The following is a 19,051-nucleotide window of genomic DNA, read 5'->3' as shown; positions in this document are numbered from 1 at the left end:
GAGAGGCCCTGGTGCACAACTGAGCAAGAGGCCAAGTAAATCACAATCTCTGGTTTGAGAAACAGATCCTCAACTAGGAGCTGATTAAATGGTACCTGTAAAACACCAGTCTCAACATCAACAGAGAAGAGGAGTCTCCAGGATGTTGAGCTTTGAGGCAGAGTATGCTGGTATTGCCCAACTCAGCCCAAGTAAGTTTAGAAAAGTGTATCTATGGTTTTAAAACTGAAAAATAGGAGACAGGTAATTAAACACACCACACGTCCCATTGCAAAACTTTTATTTGTTTTAATAAATTATTGTATGATATATTCGATTCTGTCCTGATGTAGTCTTTCCTACAATTTTAAATGATTCGCATAATTTATGCTGAAAAGGGAGACAATTCAATAAAATGAATAGCCAATTTACACAATCCTTGTTCCTCTGTATTATCCCTGGAGAATATAGAGGTCCATTACAAGGCCAAGTGCCCATTAGAGAACAAAGACACATAACAGTCGGCTGTCAAACCACAGCTCTACCATCCTGGCAGTCAAATTATCAGCCATACATTTTGCTGAGCATTGTTGGTGGATATCCATCCTGGACATTAATGCTTAGGGGGTTAGAGAAGAGACTCTCCTTGGGTCCGTCCCCTAGCCGTCCACATTGAAGCAGATGTGAGGACAGATGCCAGGGGCAGATGGGCAGCCAAGGCCAGGGCCACTGCAACCTGTTGGACCGAGCCAGCCACATAACCACAGGACAGGTTGGTCTGACAGGCACAACACACACCGAGAGGGCACATTACTGGTTTGAGAAGCCATCAGTCAAATTTTGAGGGTGTTCAAAGGGCAGGGGTTTGGGTGATGGGTTAACTCCTTTAATAGCACTGTGGAGGTCCTTTACTTGTACTTCAAGGTGTATACCAGTGGTATCCTAGTTTGTTTGACAAGTCATTTTTAAAAGAAATAGAAGACAACAATTCTTTGACAGCTTACTATTGTTTTAGCCAATCAGTCATGATATTCATAATCCTACTTATTGGCAGAATTCACTTAAAATGAGTCCTCTTTTTAAAACATGCTGACATGTGGCCCAGGAATGGATGTCTGTGGTCGGGGGAGAGATAGCCAACCACCTGCCTTCAACACAGGTCATAACCAGGAGGTCTGGAGGATCCTAAAGTCACCCCACCACCCACCCTTACATACAGACAAGATCTGTCTTATGTCCTTTTCGTGCAGACACATGGAGAAGGGTGGGTGGAAGGGTGAGGATGGCAGAGAGCGCATATGTCAATTATCTGCCAGGCCTTAAAATGAACAGCATGTGAAGGAATGTTCATCTCTTGTTCCGCTTGTTCTGTCGATCTCCCACGAGAAAAAGACACACACACACAGAAAGAAATATAAAGCGAACTGGAGAAGAAAATGAGCGAGGCAGAAAGAGTGAGAGGCCGAGGCAGAGCGGTACAGAGAGAAAAAAAATGAAAAGCTTGGTTGGGATCAGTGGGAATGAAGAGGTCTGGAAGCTCATCCCAGTGGAGAGAAGCAGAAGGGCCCTGTAGCACTGCTCTCAATCTGGCCAACGCAAACAGCTGCGGTGCTAACACAATTAATAGCCGGATGAGTTAGTACCAGACACAAGGCCACACAAGCCCCCCCCTCTACCACACACACACACACACACACACACACACACACACACACACTTACACTTTTCAAGCTTTATTTTTGATAGACAGCTGACGAGTGACAGGAATGGGAGAGAGAGATGGGGAATGACATGCGGAAAAGAGCCACAGTTCGGATTCAAAGGACTGAGTCTTCGTACATGGGGCAGTTGCTCTACCAACTGAGCTAAACGACACCCCGCTATACACACATCTGATAAAACAGCGACCAGCAAACTTCTCACTTTTGTTTGGCATCATCCATTCTACTTTTCTTGCACTGATTTAACTGATTGTACCATTTATATTTTCCAACAATGAAAACTGGATATCAATTGATTGATAGTGGTAATATCTAGTAACATTCTCAACAAATAGTACTCTATGATGCTTAAAATTGACAAAAGCAGTGGACAGGCTGTATGTGAACCACTCTCACTGAACAACCACAAAGTCAAGGTGCCCTGGAGGAAGCAGATAAATATCTTCAACTGAATGACATTTTCCCTGTCTTGCCACCGCTGACTAGCTTTGTAGTAAAACAAGGTTAGGGTACAAGCTGGGAGTGTGTGGTGCTGACCACCCAGCCCACATGGCTTGGCGCTAGTCCGAGCCGAGACCAGACCCCTTCTGCTGGCAGGAGTGGGATACTCAGCTGGTTGGGGTTAAATGCGTATGCACACTTGCATGGAAACACACAAACACTCACATAAAACAGGGCTTTATGAGACTGCAGTGTTGCACATAAACACTCAAAGCCTTATTAACCTGCCTGTCAACACAAACACACTATGAAAGACAGTGAAAGAGAAATGGAAAAGCGCTCTCAGCCCCCACAGGCCAAGGGCAAACCCATACCTCGTTGAGCGACAAGAGCTTGCAGTGACTGGTGAGGAAGACAGGCTAGATTCACGTGGCGTAGCCATAAAGGTCAGTAAAATGGAAAAAAATGTTCCAATAAATAGGAGCAGTTCTTGACCCTGCCCTCTCAGCGCAAAGCTTCAGACCTGAATGAATGTAGAGGAGTTGCTGTGTGAAGAAGCGTGTGAGAGCTCAGGCTAGTTCAGAATGATACTGCAATCATGTGTGCTTTGTTGATGTTGGAGGGGATATTAAGTGAACAGGGCCTTGAAAGTCCAATAAATCTCCAGTTCTTTCAAAGTTCAATCAAACCTGAATATTAAAGCCTGCTTTTATGAAAAGGATTGTGAAATCATGATGGGCATCATTCATAAATCAGATTTCTTCAAATTATTAAAGAAAGAAAGATTACAATGCATCACAAAAAAGTTTTAGCCACAATTTTGTGGAATGTTTTTATCTTCAACAATCTCTGCTACTGTATTTCTGCTTTATAGGCAGGAGATGAATAGATTCTCTACAAGTAACAGTCAAGTATAGATGCTTGTTTTTTTTGTGTGTGTTTATAAATATCACATAGATGGTGCTGTAAACAGCAAGAAAATTTATATATTTTTTTTCTGACTAAGTCTATAAAAACAGCAGATTACAAGTTTGCAGAGGCCAAGGTGACATCTTCAGGATTGCTTGTTTTGTCAGACAAAAAGTCCAATCCCACAGACATTCAATTTGAAATGATATAGAACAGAGAAAAACAGCGAATCCTCATGTTAGAGAAGCTCAAAACAGAGAATGACTGGTATTTCTTGAAAAAGTTCAGGCATACCACAAAGTCTGCTGGAGAACAAGAAATCCCACACACACTTTCACAGTCGAAGCTTTTCATCTGACATAGACTGTTTGGTGCAACAACTATTCATCTCTCCGACCGGCTCCCTCGATAACACTACTCTGCCACCACTTTTGAATTCTTGGCAAAAATCACTCACGTATACGGTATACCTGAAATCTTGCAGCTCCTGTGAAGATGTAAAAATCACAGCACGGAAAATAGGTTGAGAACAGTGTGTGGAATTTCTTGACGTCTATCGCGTTTTTATAGGGCTGCACAATCAATTAATATAATATCGAAGTTGCAATATGACATATGACCAAGCACACTATCCAGATAAAGATCAAATGTGAGATAAGAGCATAACAATAATTTTAATATTCAAATAAATTATAATAAAGCACAGCATGTTTGATACAGACCCAACAAATCACATCAAGTCACATCATCATGATTTAATTTCAGTAAAAAAGTGAAAATTGATTAGTGATGCAAAAATGATTATTCCCACTATTTGTTTATAAAATAAAATATCTTTTTAAAAATTATGACTATACAATTGTTCTTTCCATATTGTGCAGCACTAATTTCTCAAGATCAAAACAAGCTCTACACGCTATACAACTATGTAAGAAGAAAATGCTGAGGACTGTACCATATACATATTCCATATTTTGTGTCTTAACTTCATATGCATATTTGCATTTACTGTTTGGGTGTACAAAACAATTACAAACTGGCCTTAATAAAACCTCACTTGTGGTATAAGTGGACCATATGGGTAATGGGTGCTGAGGCTTAAAGTCATATCTCTCTATTCAAATGCATATGAGTGGAATAGATTAGTTCTACTTACTACTAAATTAGACACATCTGAATGCAGAAAGGCAAAGGTGTGTGCAGTGCTTGCTGTCTGAATGCACAATTGCCTGCATGTGTGTTGCAGGCTGAGGTGGTACCAGGTGAGGTGGCAGCCCACATACATGCACACAGGCATTTCTGATGAAAGCTAGGTACCAGAATAATTGTCAAAGCCGCACCAGAGACGTACCCAGTCATCCGATGTCAAATGCCCTGGTCACCCACCTGCACTACTATCCTACACTACAAACCCTGCACCACCACACACACACACACTCACACACACACACACAGGGTGGACCCAACCAGCAGTGCACCATGCTTAAACAAGAACCCAGCCGACCAAACATTCACAACAGTTCAGTTGACAAATGTGGGGCCGTTAGTGCCTCTCAGACATAACTCTGGATCAAATATGACACAGGTGGCACGGTAGTGTGGCAAGTAGCAGAAAGGGTTACATATAGCTAACTGCTGCCTCACATTTGTTAAGGTACAGTGGCTTTAGTGCATTTTCTGTGGTGACCTCAGAAAGGTGTTCAGCTGGGACCAGGTGCTACCTGGGTCTGGCTGGTTAAAATGGTCATCACAACAGTGAGGGAATGAAAGCAGGTGAAAGTTGTGGATCCGGCTAATGTGATGATGGAGAACTGCAATACTGACAATTATGGATGACTTCACCGACCGACTCGAGGTCAAATATTTGTCAGCACCCATGATTTACCAGCATGGGTGCTTTTATAGAGGTGGATGTGAAAAAGGGCGCCTTACTTCTGGCAGAGCTGGTTGAAGAGGATCTTGGGATTGAGCGGGCCTTTCCCTGGTTCTTTCATGCTCTGGAGGAAGAGAAACATGGCCGAAGTCAGGGGCTCTGGACTGGGCAGCGTTACTGTCAGTGGACTCTGGAATATGAAGAGACCAAATAAAAATGAGACATCTAGGTTTCAAGAAATATTAACAATGCAACAGATAAGGCATCAGGGTGATCATTTCAAAAGTAAAGCCGTTTGTTTGGAGAGGACTAAAGGTATAAAAAAAAAAAAAAGAGATGGGCACCAAATTGTACCAGATTGGTCTCGACAGGGGGGCAGATCCTCAGCTTGTACCCTTTCTCCTTCACTTCCTGGATGAGGTCGATGAGCATGTGTGTCTGAGACAGGTTCTGTGAGGACAACAGAATCATTTTAAGATTGCTTGATTGACCATTTTAATTCATCCATGGATCAAAAGGCATCAGGTAAAGATATGGTGCAGGTATGATCAGCAAATGTTACACAGCTGAATATTATTCACTGAAGCAGTACCTCATCTAACTGGTAATATGCACTAATTTTACTATTCATCAAATGAAAAAACAACAACAATAAAACTTAGAATCCTTCAAAGATATGAAACTGTATCCACATTTAGCTTGTGGCATTTCAATGTGGTCAATCAAAATACCCTTGTGAAATATTATATCCATTTTAGCAGAATTTCGGAAACTTGTGGCGAGTTCATTATTCTGAAAGAGGCTTTCAAATCGATCTATGATCTGTGATTTTGAAATGTGGAGAAGATCCTTGATAAAGAGATAGCCTGAAGCAGTCATTGTCCTTTCATGTCAGGGAAAACATCTTTTCCTTCCCTTTCAAGAGATATTTGTTTTGTCACATCCTGGCAATGAAGACAGTTGCTATGGAAAACACACAATGGAGCTGGCATTGTGCGCACAGACACAGCTCATCCTCTGACAATTATGTGTTTTCACGAGAAAGATTGCAATTTTCAAGGAGACAATACAAACAGACAGGGAGAGGGAGGGAAAAAGCATGTAAAGCGCGCTCACTCCAATTTCAATCTACGAGGAAGGCCCTGAGGGTGATTAACAAAATGGCGGAAAAAAACAGCTTCATTGTTGAAGAGGCATGTCAGTTTGCAGTCACCATGACACGACAAGAGAAAGGCCGGGGAGGCTCTATAGCTGTGTTGTATGGTGAACACAGCTATAGAGCCTGCACCAGAGCGTGTGCCACTTGTATATAGGTAGGTGAATGTGTCCAAGCCGGCGCTGCTGTAAGCAGTGCTTACACATTGAAAGCATAAATATTCATATGTTAAGACTAATGAGTCACAGGTATATCCATTCTATCACAAGGTCTCAAGCATGACTTACAAGCAGGTTATGTGTAGTAAGAAATCCACTTAAAAAATAATGCGATCGTCATTCAGATTTATAATGTGAGATACCTTAAATGACACCTACTTCTGCTATTTCATAAAGTATATTTTCAAATGTATATTATGAAATATACTTAATGAATGCCTGGTTTCTTTCCAAACAGTGCAGACACAAACACACAGACAATATTTAGTTTTGAACCGACTTATAATGATACCAACCTGCATGACAGCGTTGAAGAAGCAGGTGTTACCAAGGTTATTTATGCCTTTGACAGGGACCAAGGTGCTGTTGATAGCTGGACTCTTCCCTTTAGGTGGGTCAGTATAATCTGATGGTTCCTCTTGCAACTTGATGATCTTGGGTGACGCTCCTGGAACACAGAAAAACTAAAATCTGTAAGGGACGCACAGAAGAAACTCAAAATTATGTCTATTGGTATAATGACTCACTAAGAAGATTTAGCACAAGCCTTGGAAATTAGACACATGATAGGAATACTGTGTGTGGATGACCTTTGACAAAAGTTTCAGTTTCTAAACCTGATTTGGCTTTTACGTTTGAGGTTATGTTTGGTAGCAAGACTTGGCAGCCGAGCTTAAAGATGCAGCTGAGATAGTGGCTGGGTTGAAACTTGCTTGTGACCAAGGGTGGAAGTCGGCCTTGCAAGCTTGAAAATTTCAGCCTCCATTAAATTGGGATTGCGGCAGGATGCAGAAAAAAAATTGGGCTTGGCCTTGAAGTGAGACAGGGGCTGGGAGCAGGGTGCTGGGGTGGCAGCTGGAAGGAAAGCTGGGTCATTTGGGAAAGCAGATGACAGCTGTAGAAGTTTCCGCTGGTTAGTAAGGGAAGGATGGGGGCTGGGGTTACAGAGATGACTCTCCAGAGCCAGCTGTTACTCCTGATCACCAGTGAAAACTAACCCTCAACAGAAAGTCAGACACAGATGGTCAGAATCTAACAGTGACATACAAACAGGCTGCTGGGGACTGACTACAGTAGCTAGTATAGCTGTGTGAGCTGATGATGGGCCAGCAGCTTATGACAAAGCCAGTGTCTCAATCTTAATAACATGTTGCTGACACGTGCAAGTGGCTACTTATTCACTTACTATTAAAGAAGAGGGTCAAGCCCCAATGCACAGAATTTGCTGAGTTAAAAAGGAGTTCAGCCAAAATCATTATCAATCAGCAGAATTAAAAGTGTCATAATGGCCACGAGGGACAAAAAGTTACATTCTCTCTGAGCAGTGATTTTTGCATGTATGTAGTGATAAAGATTTTTGCCTCTGAGCCTCTGAGTAGAGTCATATCCCCACTGCCTATCATATTTTAAGTCTACAAATGAACAAAGCACACTGGAAGGAGAATTACATTTGGAAAATAACCACTGATAATATACAGTGTAATAATGGAACAACAAACTGACTGAATGACAAAAAGGTTTTGTAAAAGTAATATTTATTTAAAGACTGTTGTACTTTTAAATACTCCCAATATAAATATTATTATCAATTAATAAACTTCTTACTGCTTTCTATGTAAAATTGTTATTTGCAGTTGTGAAAATATGCTGATGAATACACACTATGTTGAGAATGGAGAAAATGGCATTGGTGCTCATGGATTTAAATTTGAGGGAGATGAGTGAAGCAAACAAAATGAATAATACATAAGTCATGTGTTCACTCAATGAGGTGTTGAAGGAGTTTGACAGATCCAGAAAAATCCCCGGCTTCTAGTTTCACACAGGATAACATGAACTTCATAAATGACAAGCTCAGTATAACGGCACAAAATAAAGTACATTAGGGATATTTAGACATCGGATTTAAAAAAGGACAAACATAGAAAGAGACCCACAGTTTCAGTTCAAACTGTGGTGTCTGCATTTCATGCTTATGCAAATTTTACTTCCTTATATTTCAAGTCAAGTGATCAAACATTGAACGCATCACAAACGTTAACTAGCCAGCCACAAGTACTGCATAATTTCTAGAATATATGAGGAAACAAGCAAACAAGATGTGCACAAATAATGAACAACTCTTTATGATGAGCATGTTTAATTTAACTGGCATTAATCTGGTTAGTGAGTGTTCTATCACATTAGGCATTAATGAGAAAACAAGTCTTTAAAATCTACAGAGTAGACAAGAGATGATTTTCTGCCTTTCCTGCATTAATTATATATTTTACACTCTTTGTGTTGCCTTCATGCTCCAAGAAGCCTGAAGCTGCTCAAGTGAACACAATCACATTTTACACCTCTAACGTACATGTGGTCACTGTGCCATGAGCTAAATACTGACTGATGACACATGGATGGTTAATATAGTGAGCAGTAAAAATATAAATTTGTCTCTAATGATTATGGTAAATGTTCATACTTTTTGTACATTTACCATACATGTCCAATCACTAACCAGATTAAAGTTTTAATTCATTTTCTTCTTTTGAGAATGATGGAAATCAACTCACTAAGGTTTTGAAACTCTTTGGTCCGTTGTAACTCTGGATAGCCAGATGATGAAAAACATATTCAAATGGTCCTTTTATATATTACAAAAAAATTTAAAGTCAAGCAGGAAAAATATTTTCATGCTGTTTAAACGTTACAGTTGTGCAATTACAAGTGATATAATAAATGCAATTGTTTCAATCTTAGTATTCAATTACATTTTTTTATTTTATAGTATATGAGACTACAAGCTCCTTTGTAAGCAGGTAATGAGACATTATCTTCAAATGACTCATTTGAACAGGCACTGATGGCACTACCTTGAGGCCTACAGTCTGTAGACAAATCAACAATTGCTAGTAAGCCAGTCAAGAGAGCTGATGTTTAAAAAAAAAAAAAGAGAGAGAGAGAGAACAGGCTAGCAGCAAGGTCATCGGTCTGAACCCGCTTATATCCAAACTAAGGAAATTCAATTGAGCTGTAAACCGTCACAATCATCATAACAACCTGCACCTTCACTCTCACCGTTCTTCTCCTCAAAACACAAATGGCCTTGCCTTGGCATGTATTCAATCCATAGACCCACTCCTTAGGCACAACAAAAAAAAAAAGCTTAGCAATTTACATTTTATACTCTTAGTCAAATTGCACTCAAAGGAATGGGGGTAAAAGGGTAACTTTTCTGTTTCTATGATTTGAACACACATACGGCACATTCAGGTCTGCTGCATTATTATGTTTCCTGCCCTCGCCTGTAGCTTTAAATTTATGTTGCTTTAACTGAAAAATGTCAAATGACAAAGAGCGTGTTTTGCTTGTCTTGTAGTTTGGGGACTAAGAAGGGGTGAGGTTCAGCTTGTCGGGATGACATGCTTTCGTGGCACTCCACCCAGTGATGCTAAATACATCTGGCCCTCTGTGCTGGCAACATCTGGAGGCCTATTTCTATCTTCGATATGCAGCCATAAGGGAGATCCCATATGTCGACACACACAATGCATGGAAAACAAGTGGAGATGGGGAAAGACCGCAGCCCCAATCAGGAAGGCAAACAGGGTATTTTTGGATTTGGTGTGAGGCTGAGAAGGTGTGAGGTGACGAGTTTACGCAAGTGTGAACAACTGAGCAGAAGAGCAACTAACATAGAGAGAAAGAATGTGTCTACTTCTTGTGGTGAATCAGCAACGCAACTTGAGTGTAAGAGCTGCAACTGGCTCTTGAGCTAAGAGGGAGCAGAGGAATGAGGGAACTAACTGGGCGGAATGGGGATGCCAATGGACTTACTCTGCATCTGGGACCGTCACCCAAGGTAAACAATGTTCAGGGAGCCATCTGGTTGAGACTGGGGAGTGGGGGGGGCAGAAGAGGGCAGGAGGGGCAGTGGGTGGAGGGAAGGGTTGCAACGAGCACAAGCATATGGAAAAGCAGATTTTTCCTCTCCCTGCAGCAGTCAGCGAAAGCAAATGTCAGCATGCGCTGTGTCCACGCTTGACTGTGCTGCATTCAGCACCACCACCTGGCCCTCCTTGCTCAGCCACCGAGTATGGGCAGCAGTGACACTGTAGAGCCTTTCCCCAGGGTAGAGGAAAGCGTCACGGTGCTCGGGATCGTCCACACGCATGCACGTACACCAACACCTCCTGCACTCCCTGCTCTTTTTCACACAAGAGATACACAAAGAAACTTGTTTACTTTTGCAGATAGCAGTAGTAGAGTTTTTGCAAAAGAAAAAAAAACCTCAAAGCTTCACTGAAATATTCAAATAAGTATAATAATCTCTAGTGAATGTATTTTTTGTTGAGCTGAAGCAAGGCCAACACCAGACCTCGTGTAAGAAAATTCAAGCTCATGAAACAATGCCATAAACAAAAGTATTCTTTTCAAGTTTGACACAATATTTGCATTTTTAGTCTCACAGAGGAGGAGAAGAGGATGGAAAAGTATATTTTTAATATTTCAAGTTGCTTTTTCATAGCCTTCCTAATCTGGTTCAGACGGGCTCAGAGCCCATCAAATCGTATGGCCAGTGGGCTTCATGGCTCCATGTTCACTTACAGTGCAGCAGCGTGGAGGGCCAAGGCCAGCTCCCTTCATGCAGAGCAGGCAGTCAAGAGGAAGGCCAGGCAACACCAAATGTCTTATTAATTCGCTAATTTGTTGTGACTGCAGGGCATGAAAAGCCTGTTTCCTTGCCATCTGAGGCCAAGACAATCCAGTGCCATGTTACTTAGAGACACACAAACACACACAGCTTTTGCTACCCAACTATCTGGCCTACTTTCATGTGCGGTGGTGGGAATAAAGACAGAATCACCCTTGATTACCTCCATGAGAGCACCACCAGGGTACAAGCATCTTACTGGCTACTGATTTGGCTGAGCTAAAGTGACAGTTAACTAAAGACTACAGTTTCAAAAATAAACAACCAGAGGCAGGAAACCAGGTGAATAAGAGAGCGATAACTATACAACACTACAGTGCTGCTCATAAGTTTACATACCCTTACAGAATTTATGGTTTCTTGGCCATTTCTCAGAGAAAATGAATGATAACACAAAAGTTTTCTTTCACTCTTGGATAGTGGTTGGCCAAAGCCATGTATTGTGAAATATCTGTGTTTACTCTTTTTAAGCACAATGAGAACAGAAACTATCCAAATCAGCCTGATCAAAAGTTTACATACCCTTGTAATTTGGCCTGATAACCTGCACCTAACTTGAAACAGTTGGGATTGAATGGCTATTAAAGGTAACTACCTTCACGTGTGATCTGTTAGCTTGTAATTAGTGGGTGTGTATAAAAGTCAGTGAGTTGCTGGACTCCTGAGAAACCCTTGTATCCCTCGGTTGGTGCTGTTCTGATGTCTTGGATGCAGAATCATGGGAAAAGCAAAGCAATTGCCAAAGGATCTGCGAGAAAAGCTAGTACAACTGTACAAACCAGAAAAGGGATATAAGAAAATTGCCAAACAGTTGATAATGCCTGTCAGCACTGTTCAAACACTAATTAAGAAATGGAAAGTAAGAGGAACTGTAGACATCAAACCACGTTCTGGTAGACCAAGCAAAGTTTCCCCCACAATTGCAAGGAAAATTGTTCGTGATGCGAAGAAAAAGCCTCAAATAACATCAGGTGAAATTCAACTCTCCCTCACAGAATGTCATGTGAATGTCTCAAGCAGTACTGTAAGAAGGCACTTGAAGAAAAATGGGCTGCCTTCTGATGAAACCANGGCTGCATGGTAGAGTTACCAGAAGAAAGCCACTTTTACGCAAATGCCACAAAGAATCTTGTCTCAAATATGCCACACTGTACAGAGATAAACCCCAAACCTTCTGATGAAACCAAAATGTAACTTTTTTTTGGGAAAAACCATGACTTCTGATGAAACCAAAATGTAACTTTTTTTTGGGAAAAACCATGAAAATGAATGGTCAAGAAAACATGAATTCTGTAAGGGTATGTAAACTTATGAGCAGCACTGTATATAGTCCACTTCAGCCTTTCACCAAGGTCTCTCAGAAGAGGACAGATTACTCTGTCAGATACAACAACAACAACAACAACAACAACAACAACATGTAGATGTAGTGTGTGACCCAAGAGTCAAACAGCCAGTGCAGATAAACATATGAGAATATGATAACTTATTAACATGACAGCCTTCAAAATGTAAATTTTATGTTAAAAATCAGAAACTCTCATGATCAGTTCAGCCAAAAACAAAACTGTTCTTATTGTTTATTTACTTTTTATTATTATTTATTATATTATTTGTTGTTGTTGTTGTTATTTTCCAACAACATGCAAAATCAGCCAGCTGTCACATGATGTTGTGACACTAGATGGTAGGAATAATGCACCCTTGTCGTTTTTTGTTTTTTGTGTGCTGTGCACTTCATTGTTGTCACCAGAAAAGGACAATTGTACAAGTTTGAGAAGAAGCTAAAAAAACAACTGACAGCTTACTCTGATGATTTCAAGTGTTGGTTATATGCAGATTGAGCTGATTTTATTCTTATTCTAAGTCTAAAAAATGTTGGATAATGTTTCATGAAAGGTGTATAGGTCTGATCTCATTGAAATTATTTATAATTCATATGTAAAAATATTTTGGAGAAACTGTCAAATGTAAACACGTAGAGCTCTAGCACACACATTTAGCTTTAACTATATCTCTCAAATTTGTCTGAAAGATTGGACAGAATCTTTGAATATTGGGTATAGCCTTGTATATCGAGCACAATGTTAGGAATCCATTAAATGATATTTATTATAATCTATTCAGTATTGTTGAATTCACTGTCGACAGAGAACACATTTAAAGAAAATAATACATTTAAGATGTAGTAGACTGTTATAACTGATTTGTTGAGCTGCGATATTATAAATTGAATATAATGTTATGGTAATATGGTGACTCATAACAATTACTACCATAAAACAAGACAGAACTGACAGAATGAGGAATGAGGAACAAGCGCTGATGCCTATTCAGAACCAACATTTTAATTTGCTCCACAAAGACTCCCCAGCTGTGTTACAAGCTGGAGTCTAGCTCCCTGAGGTCAATTCGCTTTTTACTGGGACTCTGGTACTTGAGCTGAAGGCCTTGATGGTGAGAGAGCACAGTTAATCGACTTTCTTTCTACCCTGAGCTGTTGTTGTACAAAATTATTATAGATTCTGAAAAAAAATGAATAAATCCCTACTGGGGATCTTTTGTGGTGGGGTCTATAGGAAAAACAGTACAACAGCAGCTTCTTCTGAAAACATAGCCTTCATACTGAAATGCAATTTCACAAGCTCCTCAACAGACAACAACTGCCTATTTTGCAGCAACAATGGCTGCCCGCCTCTATACCCATTTGGCCGACCGGTGTGGAACAATTGGGTGGCAGGAAAGGTGACAGGTAATTTAAAGAGGCAAAGGGGAAAGCTGTAGGTATCGACCGCCCAGCTCAGCAAACCGTTTCCCACCAATGTGGACCTCTGGTTGGCACCATGACCACGATGCGCACATAAAAACATACACAGTCATCCATAGTCTTCTTTTCTTATCTGGCTCAAAGAACTACTATGGATGAGTTCACCTTTAAAGATTACATGTCGAGATGAAGAAACACTGAATATTAACAGTGAAATTTGAGGAAGATATCTGTTGCCAGTAGTAGTGACGTAGGTGGAAATTGGAAATTGGAATTGTTTGTCTCATTTCTAAATACTTAATATGATATGATATTTCTTGTATTTAGTGAGGTCCTGTGGTCCCTGAAACCCTGTGTGCCACAGTGTACAAGTAAACAAACAACAATAATAATAAAATTAAAAAAAATAAAATAATAATATATATATTTTTTTACTTTTTACTTAAAGAATCTGCAAATTCCATGGCTATGTGATTCTCTCGGCAAATAAATAGATATTTCGATTCAGCTCCAGGAAGAGCTTGTGCTCTTTATGCCAAGAATACATTGTGCTATGAAACATAAAATCATGTGTAATGTCCAGCAAAAATGTACAGATTGAAAGAAAATATGCTATTTGCTGGAGTTAATCTGTATTTCCTGTATTCTGTGCATGTGTATCTGTGAGTGAGTCCGCTGAGAGTTAGTGCGCTCCAGCTGTTAGGATCCAGTCGCTCTGACTTGTTGAGGACCCTGGCTCCCACTAGTGCAGCACACAGGCCCAGAGGTGGTGAGACATACAGCGGCCCAACGGAGGGAGCAAGGGACAGAAACAGATAGTGATAGAAAAGACAAAGAGCGACAGAGAGCAGTGGCTGAACCCCACGCAGCTGCTCTTGTTCTTCAGGGAACCCAGCCGGGAAGCATCACTTGAGCGCCTAATTCCTCTAATGTGTGCAGTCATGCAATGGGCAGGATTGGGGTGAAAGGGGGGAGTGGAGAGCTGTAGCATCAATCTTGCAACTCATAAGCTGTGGCTGAGAGATGGACCAGTCTGACCAGGCCTCAGCAACTGGCCTCTGGCCACTGGGCTTTAGCTTAGGCAGCCTGTGAGACCGATAGAGCTGATGCCCACCACCCTGACCCTGCTAAGAGACAGCATGCCAGCAAAAAATAAGAGCGGTACTGAACAGAAGGTGTATGAGTGCGGAAGTACGGAGAGGGGGTGTGGGGTAATATCTATATGGTTGACTGACTGGGTGTGGGGGGCTCAGGTGGCCTGAATAAGTTGTGAGGACATAAGACTGAATGTAGGACTGAGTCAGGCTGTCAGTGTAAACACAACCTGCTGCAACACAACTCTTCAAAGTCTTCACAGAATTTCACTGTTAAGTAAGTAATATGTTTCACTTTTTAGTAACAGCTACACAGCTCTGCAGTCTCAAAGATATAGTATTCTAATTTCATGATTCTTATGAAGCATGAATAAAGGGCTTTGCAAGCCTGAAGCAGCCTTGTAAATCAAAAGAGAAGTAACTGCATCCGTAAGAAATGATACCTGTAACACCCATCACATGCACACACAGGTGGGCTGACACACTAAGGATCAAATCAAGGGATTCAGATGACACCGCCACCAGGGGGAGCAGGTGTACTGCTGCCAATTCCTGGTAAGTAGGTGGATCACTTGACAATATTAAATATTTGAACCAATGTGATCAAGTAAATCAGTTTACCTTTATTACATGTACTTTGTTCAACAGAAAAACTAATAACAAAACAGCCAGTAACAGTCCGGCATGCAGTCGTGGTGCTCTCAGAGTCTAGTGCAGCGGGGTGCAACAGGCATTAAACACATGAAACGCTGTTCGAGGTTCACCAGTACAAAATTATGTACTACTGATGTGATCTTTACAAAGTGTCTATGTTCAAGGCCAGTCACTTCCTACTTTAACCGAAGACATGGTTTCTAAATTAAAGAATGCTTGTATAAAACTGCTGACTTAACTGACTTCAGCCTTGCTGAAATTGTAGTGAGGATGTACTTGTCTAATAAAGGCTTTTATAACATCAGTAGGGGGGCAGGGCTCCAGGAGTGTAAACACCTTACCTGACGTAGCCTTGGCAGAGTGCTTTTGTAAAAAGTCCAGGGTCTGAGCCAAAGCCTTTTTGTTGCAGTGAGTGGATAGCTCCTCATTACATTCAAAACACCTGTTACAATGAGAAGGGAGTCATAGACAAACATACAAAAGCTTCGAGTCAATGTGGAATTTAAAAAACCCTCAACTAACTAATGTAATGAATCATTACTTGAGGACAGAATTACATAGCTGAAATGGAAACCATTTAGAAACACAATCATGTATTAATGACATGAAAGGCGTTTTAGATTACGATAATGATAGGACTTATTTACATCTAAAATAAAATGATATTAAATAATGTGTAAGTTTGTAGACAACACACAACCATGGTGCATGGATGTGTGTAAACACCCCACTGTCTATGTAAGCCCCAAACACTGGGGGCGTCATCTCAAGTTGACACACACTGGCAAGCGTGTGCAGTCTTGGCTTCTCTGAGGTTTGCAGTTTGTGTGCAGTTCTGAGGTTTCTCACCAGGCCTTCCATGTGCTCAGGCTGATAGTGATGCAGTGAGACTCTGGATGGAAAGCTTGGTGGTGCTTGACAGCATGCTGGATCCCTGACTGGTTACAGCCCTGTAAAACAGTGAATTCAAACATTTTAGTGAACAAGCACAAAATGCATTCAGGCTCACAGCACATGTGCCATTGTTTAAAGACTGTGGCTCATTCCCACCTCAGTGAAGCCAAATGTATTCATATTTCAGACAAAGACAATACACATATTCTGTAAACTGTTTATGGAGACATCTATGTACTTTTCTCTTGAATTGATTCTTAAAAAGGTATTTGTCTAATTGGAATAATAATTTGTATAAATAACAATGAACTCTAAATATTTTTTATTGATTTAAATCATCTACATTTAGATTAGCCAACCTTGAACGAATGTCATTATGTTTGAGCAGACGGGTATATACAACATTCTTTCATTAAATTATCAAGTATTTGAACTAATAATTAGATAAAGTAAAATTAAGTCACACGTTTTTATTCAAAATGCATTTGTTCCATTTTCCACTAATTATCCACTCCTCTCTCTCCCCCGCTCTTTGTTTCTGTGCTTCTCTTCCACACTAACACAAAGACACAGACAGACACACAACAATCACCACAACACATGCGGTTGCATCAAATTCATGATTTCCTGTGCCACTGTAAAAATGTACATCAAAATGTACGTCATCATTTCAATGTAAAGTAACTTTAATTCAAATTAATTGAATTCTCTTAATTAATGAAACATTTGCACTTGCCTCTTTGTATTTCTGGGCCAAACAATCACTAGTCAGCAGTTTTTGTACTGTGGGTGATGTTAAAACTATTATGATAATGTTATTCTGTATTGTGTACTGGCATTTTGTAAAATCAAAACAATATCCCAAATATATTGTTAATCTGCATATTGCTAGGCCCCAAAGCACGCTATGTACTGTGCTTGCACTTTTTAATATTGAAAAAACAATCTTTACCTGGAAACCACACTTTAAGCACACCACGATGTCATGGGATGCTGCTGGCTCTCCATCGATCATAGTCCTCTCCTTTAGGCACTCAGAACACACCAACCACACGCTGGACAGCACTGACTTCTTCACTGAGCTCAGGTCCACTGCCTTACTCACATGCTGGCAAGTCAGCCCTGTTTAAAAACAAAATGTTTGAAGTTTCCAACAGCTTTTAGAGATGACTTTGGGATTCTGGTTGATTTTCCTTTTTGGAGACAATGTGCACAACTCCTGATTTACAAAAGAGATAGCATATGTACTATTCATTATCCCATCCACTATCCATGGTGCTAGGTCCCAAATCAAACCTCACAGCACTAACTTCAGTCTATCTGGTGTCCTGAAGTACTTTAGTGACTCACCACTGACTTCATCTGATGACTCCTCATCTCGAGGTTTTCTCGGTTTATTAGTCCGCTTAGTCATTTCAGCGGCTTTCAAAGAGAAGGGGTCCTTTAGCCGCATCTGGAGCTCTGGATGGGAACAACATAGGTTGTGTTATTATGCAATATTAATCTACCTCAACATAACTGTGTTTTAACAATAATACTTAAACATAGCAAAGCTTGCATTGGTCTATAACTGAAATGACTGAGTTAGTGGCTTATTTAAGCTTCATTTTGAGGGTATTTGCGTCAGATGATCAGTGTAGGAACTGTGGCTATTTTTATATGTAGTCCTCACTTTTAAGAATCCAACATTAGCTGGAGAAATAAACCCACATTTAAATGAAGTCATACTTTGCAAATCTACTTGCAAATCCTGTGTAAAGCAATGGCTGCCTGAGGTCTACAGCCTGCAGACATGTGACACCTTCCCTGGTGATCTCTGGCTGTAAATGCTGCCTTGTTCACTTCGTGAAGGTGGCTTACACCTTCAGTCTTTAGCAGGTTACGCAGCTGCTCAGGGGGATTGAGGTCATGGAGATGACTTGTCCCGTAAAGAAAATCCCACAGTTTGGCTCTAAACATCCCCATGACACCTCCAAGGTTTAAGATGATTATTCTGCTGCATTCAGTACAATGACCTAAACCTGGGATTGTCATCCTTTAAACAATATATCAAACTCAAGCGTGTTTACAGCTAAAAGTCAGGCATGTCCAGTCAGTTTCTAAACCATTATCTGTGTATCTGTATAACATTAGTATGTCACAGAGTAAATACAGGTCAGATAAATGGTGATATTATATTAAGGGTAACTACCTGCTCTGGTAATGACTCGGGTAAGACTTACATGGCACCGTTCTCTGATTTAGGTGAGCACGAAAGGCCTCTGTGTCGTTTTGGAGGAAAACAAAACAACAAATGAAGTTAGACTGAGCTGAAAGGCAGCGTGGACTCACCTCTTTATTGTAGCTCCTATGTTGACAGAGTCAGCTAACCTGAAGCCAACGGCGAGATGTCAACTCTTCCTGGCTAGCAGACAGGCTAGCTACGTTAGCATGTCAGAATAAATAAAACATTAACAGGCTCCGTTTTATCCGACAATACACGCAGGTGTTAGGACATTTCAAAGCGAAGCACAGCGTGTCGACAGCAACGGCACGGGTTTCGCGATAATTCTTCGTCTTTGCCTTTGAATTTACAGATTTTTATCAAGCTTTCGTTAGCATCCACTAGCAGACCCTGCTCAACATGTGACGCACTACGGCGGCTCAGTG

At 40.7% G+C, this 19,051-nt stretch overlaps 1 protein-coding gene across 3 annotated transcripts in view; it reads right to left on the bottom strand.

Annotated features, from left to right (window-relative positions):
• usp45 (ubiquitin specific peptidase 45) overlaps positions 1-19,048 on the bottom strand; it is a 27,997-nt gene extending 8,949 nt beyond the window's left edge. For 2 of the 3 annotated variants that reach the window (XM_010742482.3, XM_010742483.3), the window contains exons 1-8: positions 18,734-19,048; positions 17,753-17,863; positions 17,355-17,524; positions 16,358-16,458; positions 15,850-15,950; positions 6,594-6,745; positions 5,278-5,373; positions 4,983-5,113 (exon numbers count right to left, since the gene is read on the bottom strand). In XM_010742482.3, coding sequence (XP_010740784.2) covers positions 4,983-5,113; positions 5,278-5,373; positions 6,594-6,745; positions 15,850-15,950; positions 16,358-16,458; positions 17,355-17,524; positions 17,753-17,855 — 854 coding nt within the window. In that variant the 5' untranslated portion in view covers positions 17,856-17,863; positions 18,734-19,048. Of the gene's footprint in view, positions 1-4,982; positions 5,114-5,277; positions 5,374-6,593; positions 6,746-15,849; positions 15,951-16,357; positions 16,459-17,354; positions 17,525-17,752; positions 17,864-18,593; positions 18,664-18,733 lie in introns of all 3 variants that reach the window. The other variant, XM_027286770.1, reaches the window with a different exon arrangement.
• Between the last annotated feature and the right edge of the window lie 3 nt (positions 19,049-19,051).

Source organism: Larimichthys crocea, chromosome XIII, assembly GCF_000972845.2.
Source record: "Larimichthys crocea isolate SSNF chromosome XIII, L_crocea_2.0, whole genome shotgun sequence".
NCBI lineage: Eukaryota > Metazoa > Chordata > Actinopteri > Sciaenidae > Larimichthys > Larimichthys crocea.
The sequence above is the reverse complement of the archived record's forward strand: the minus strand, read 5'-3'. Positions and strand labels throughout refer to the sequence as shown.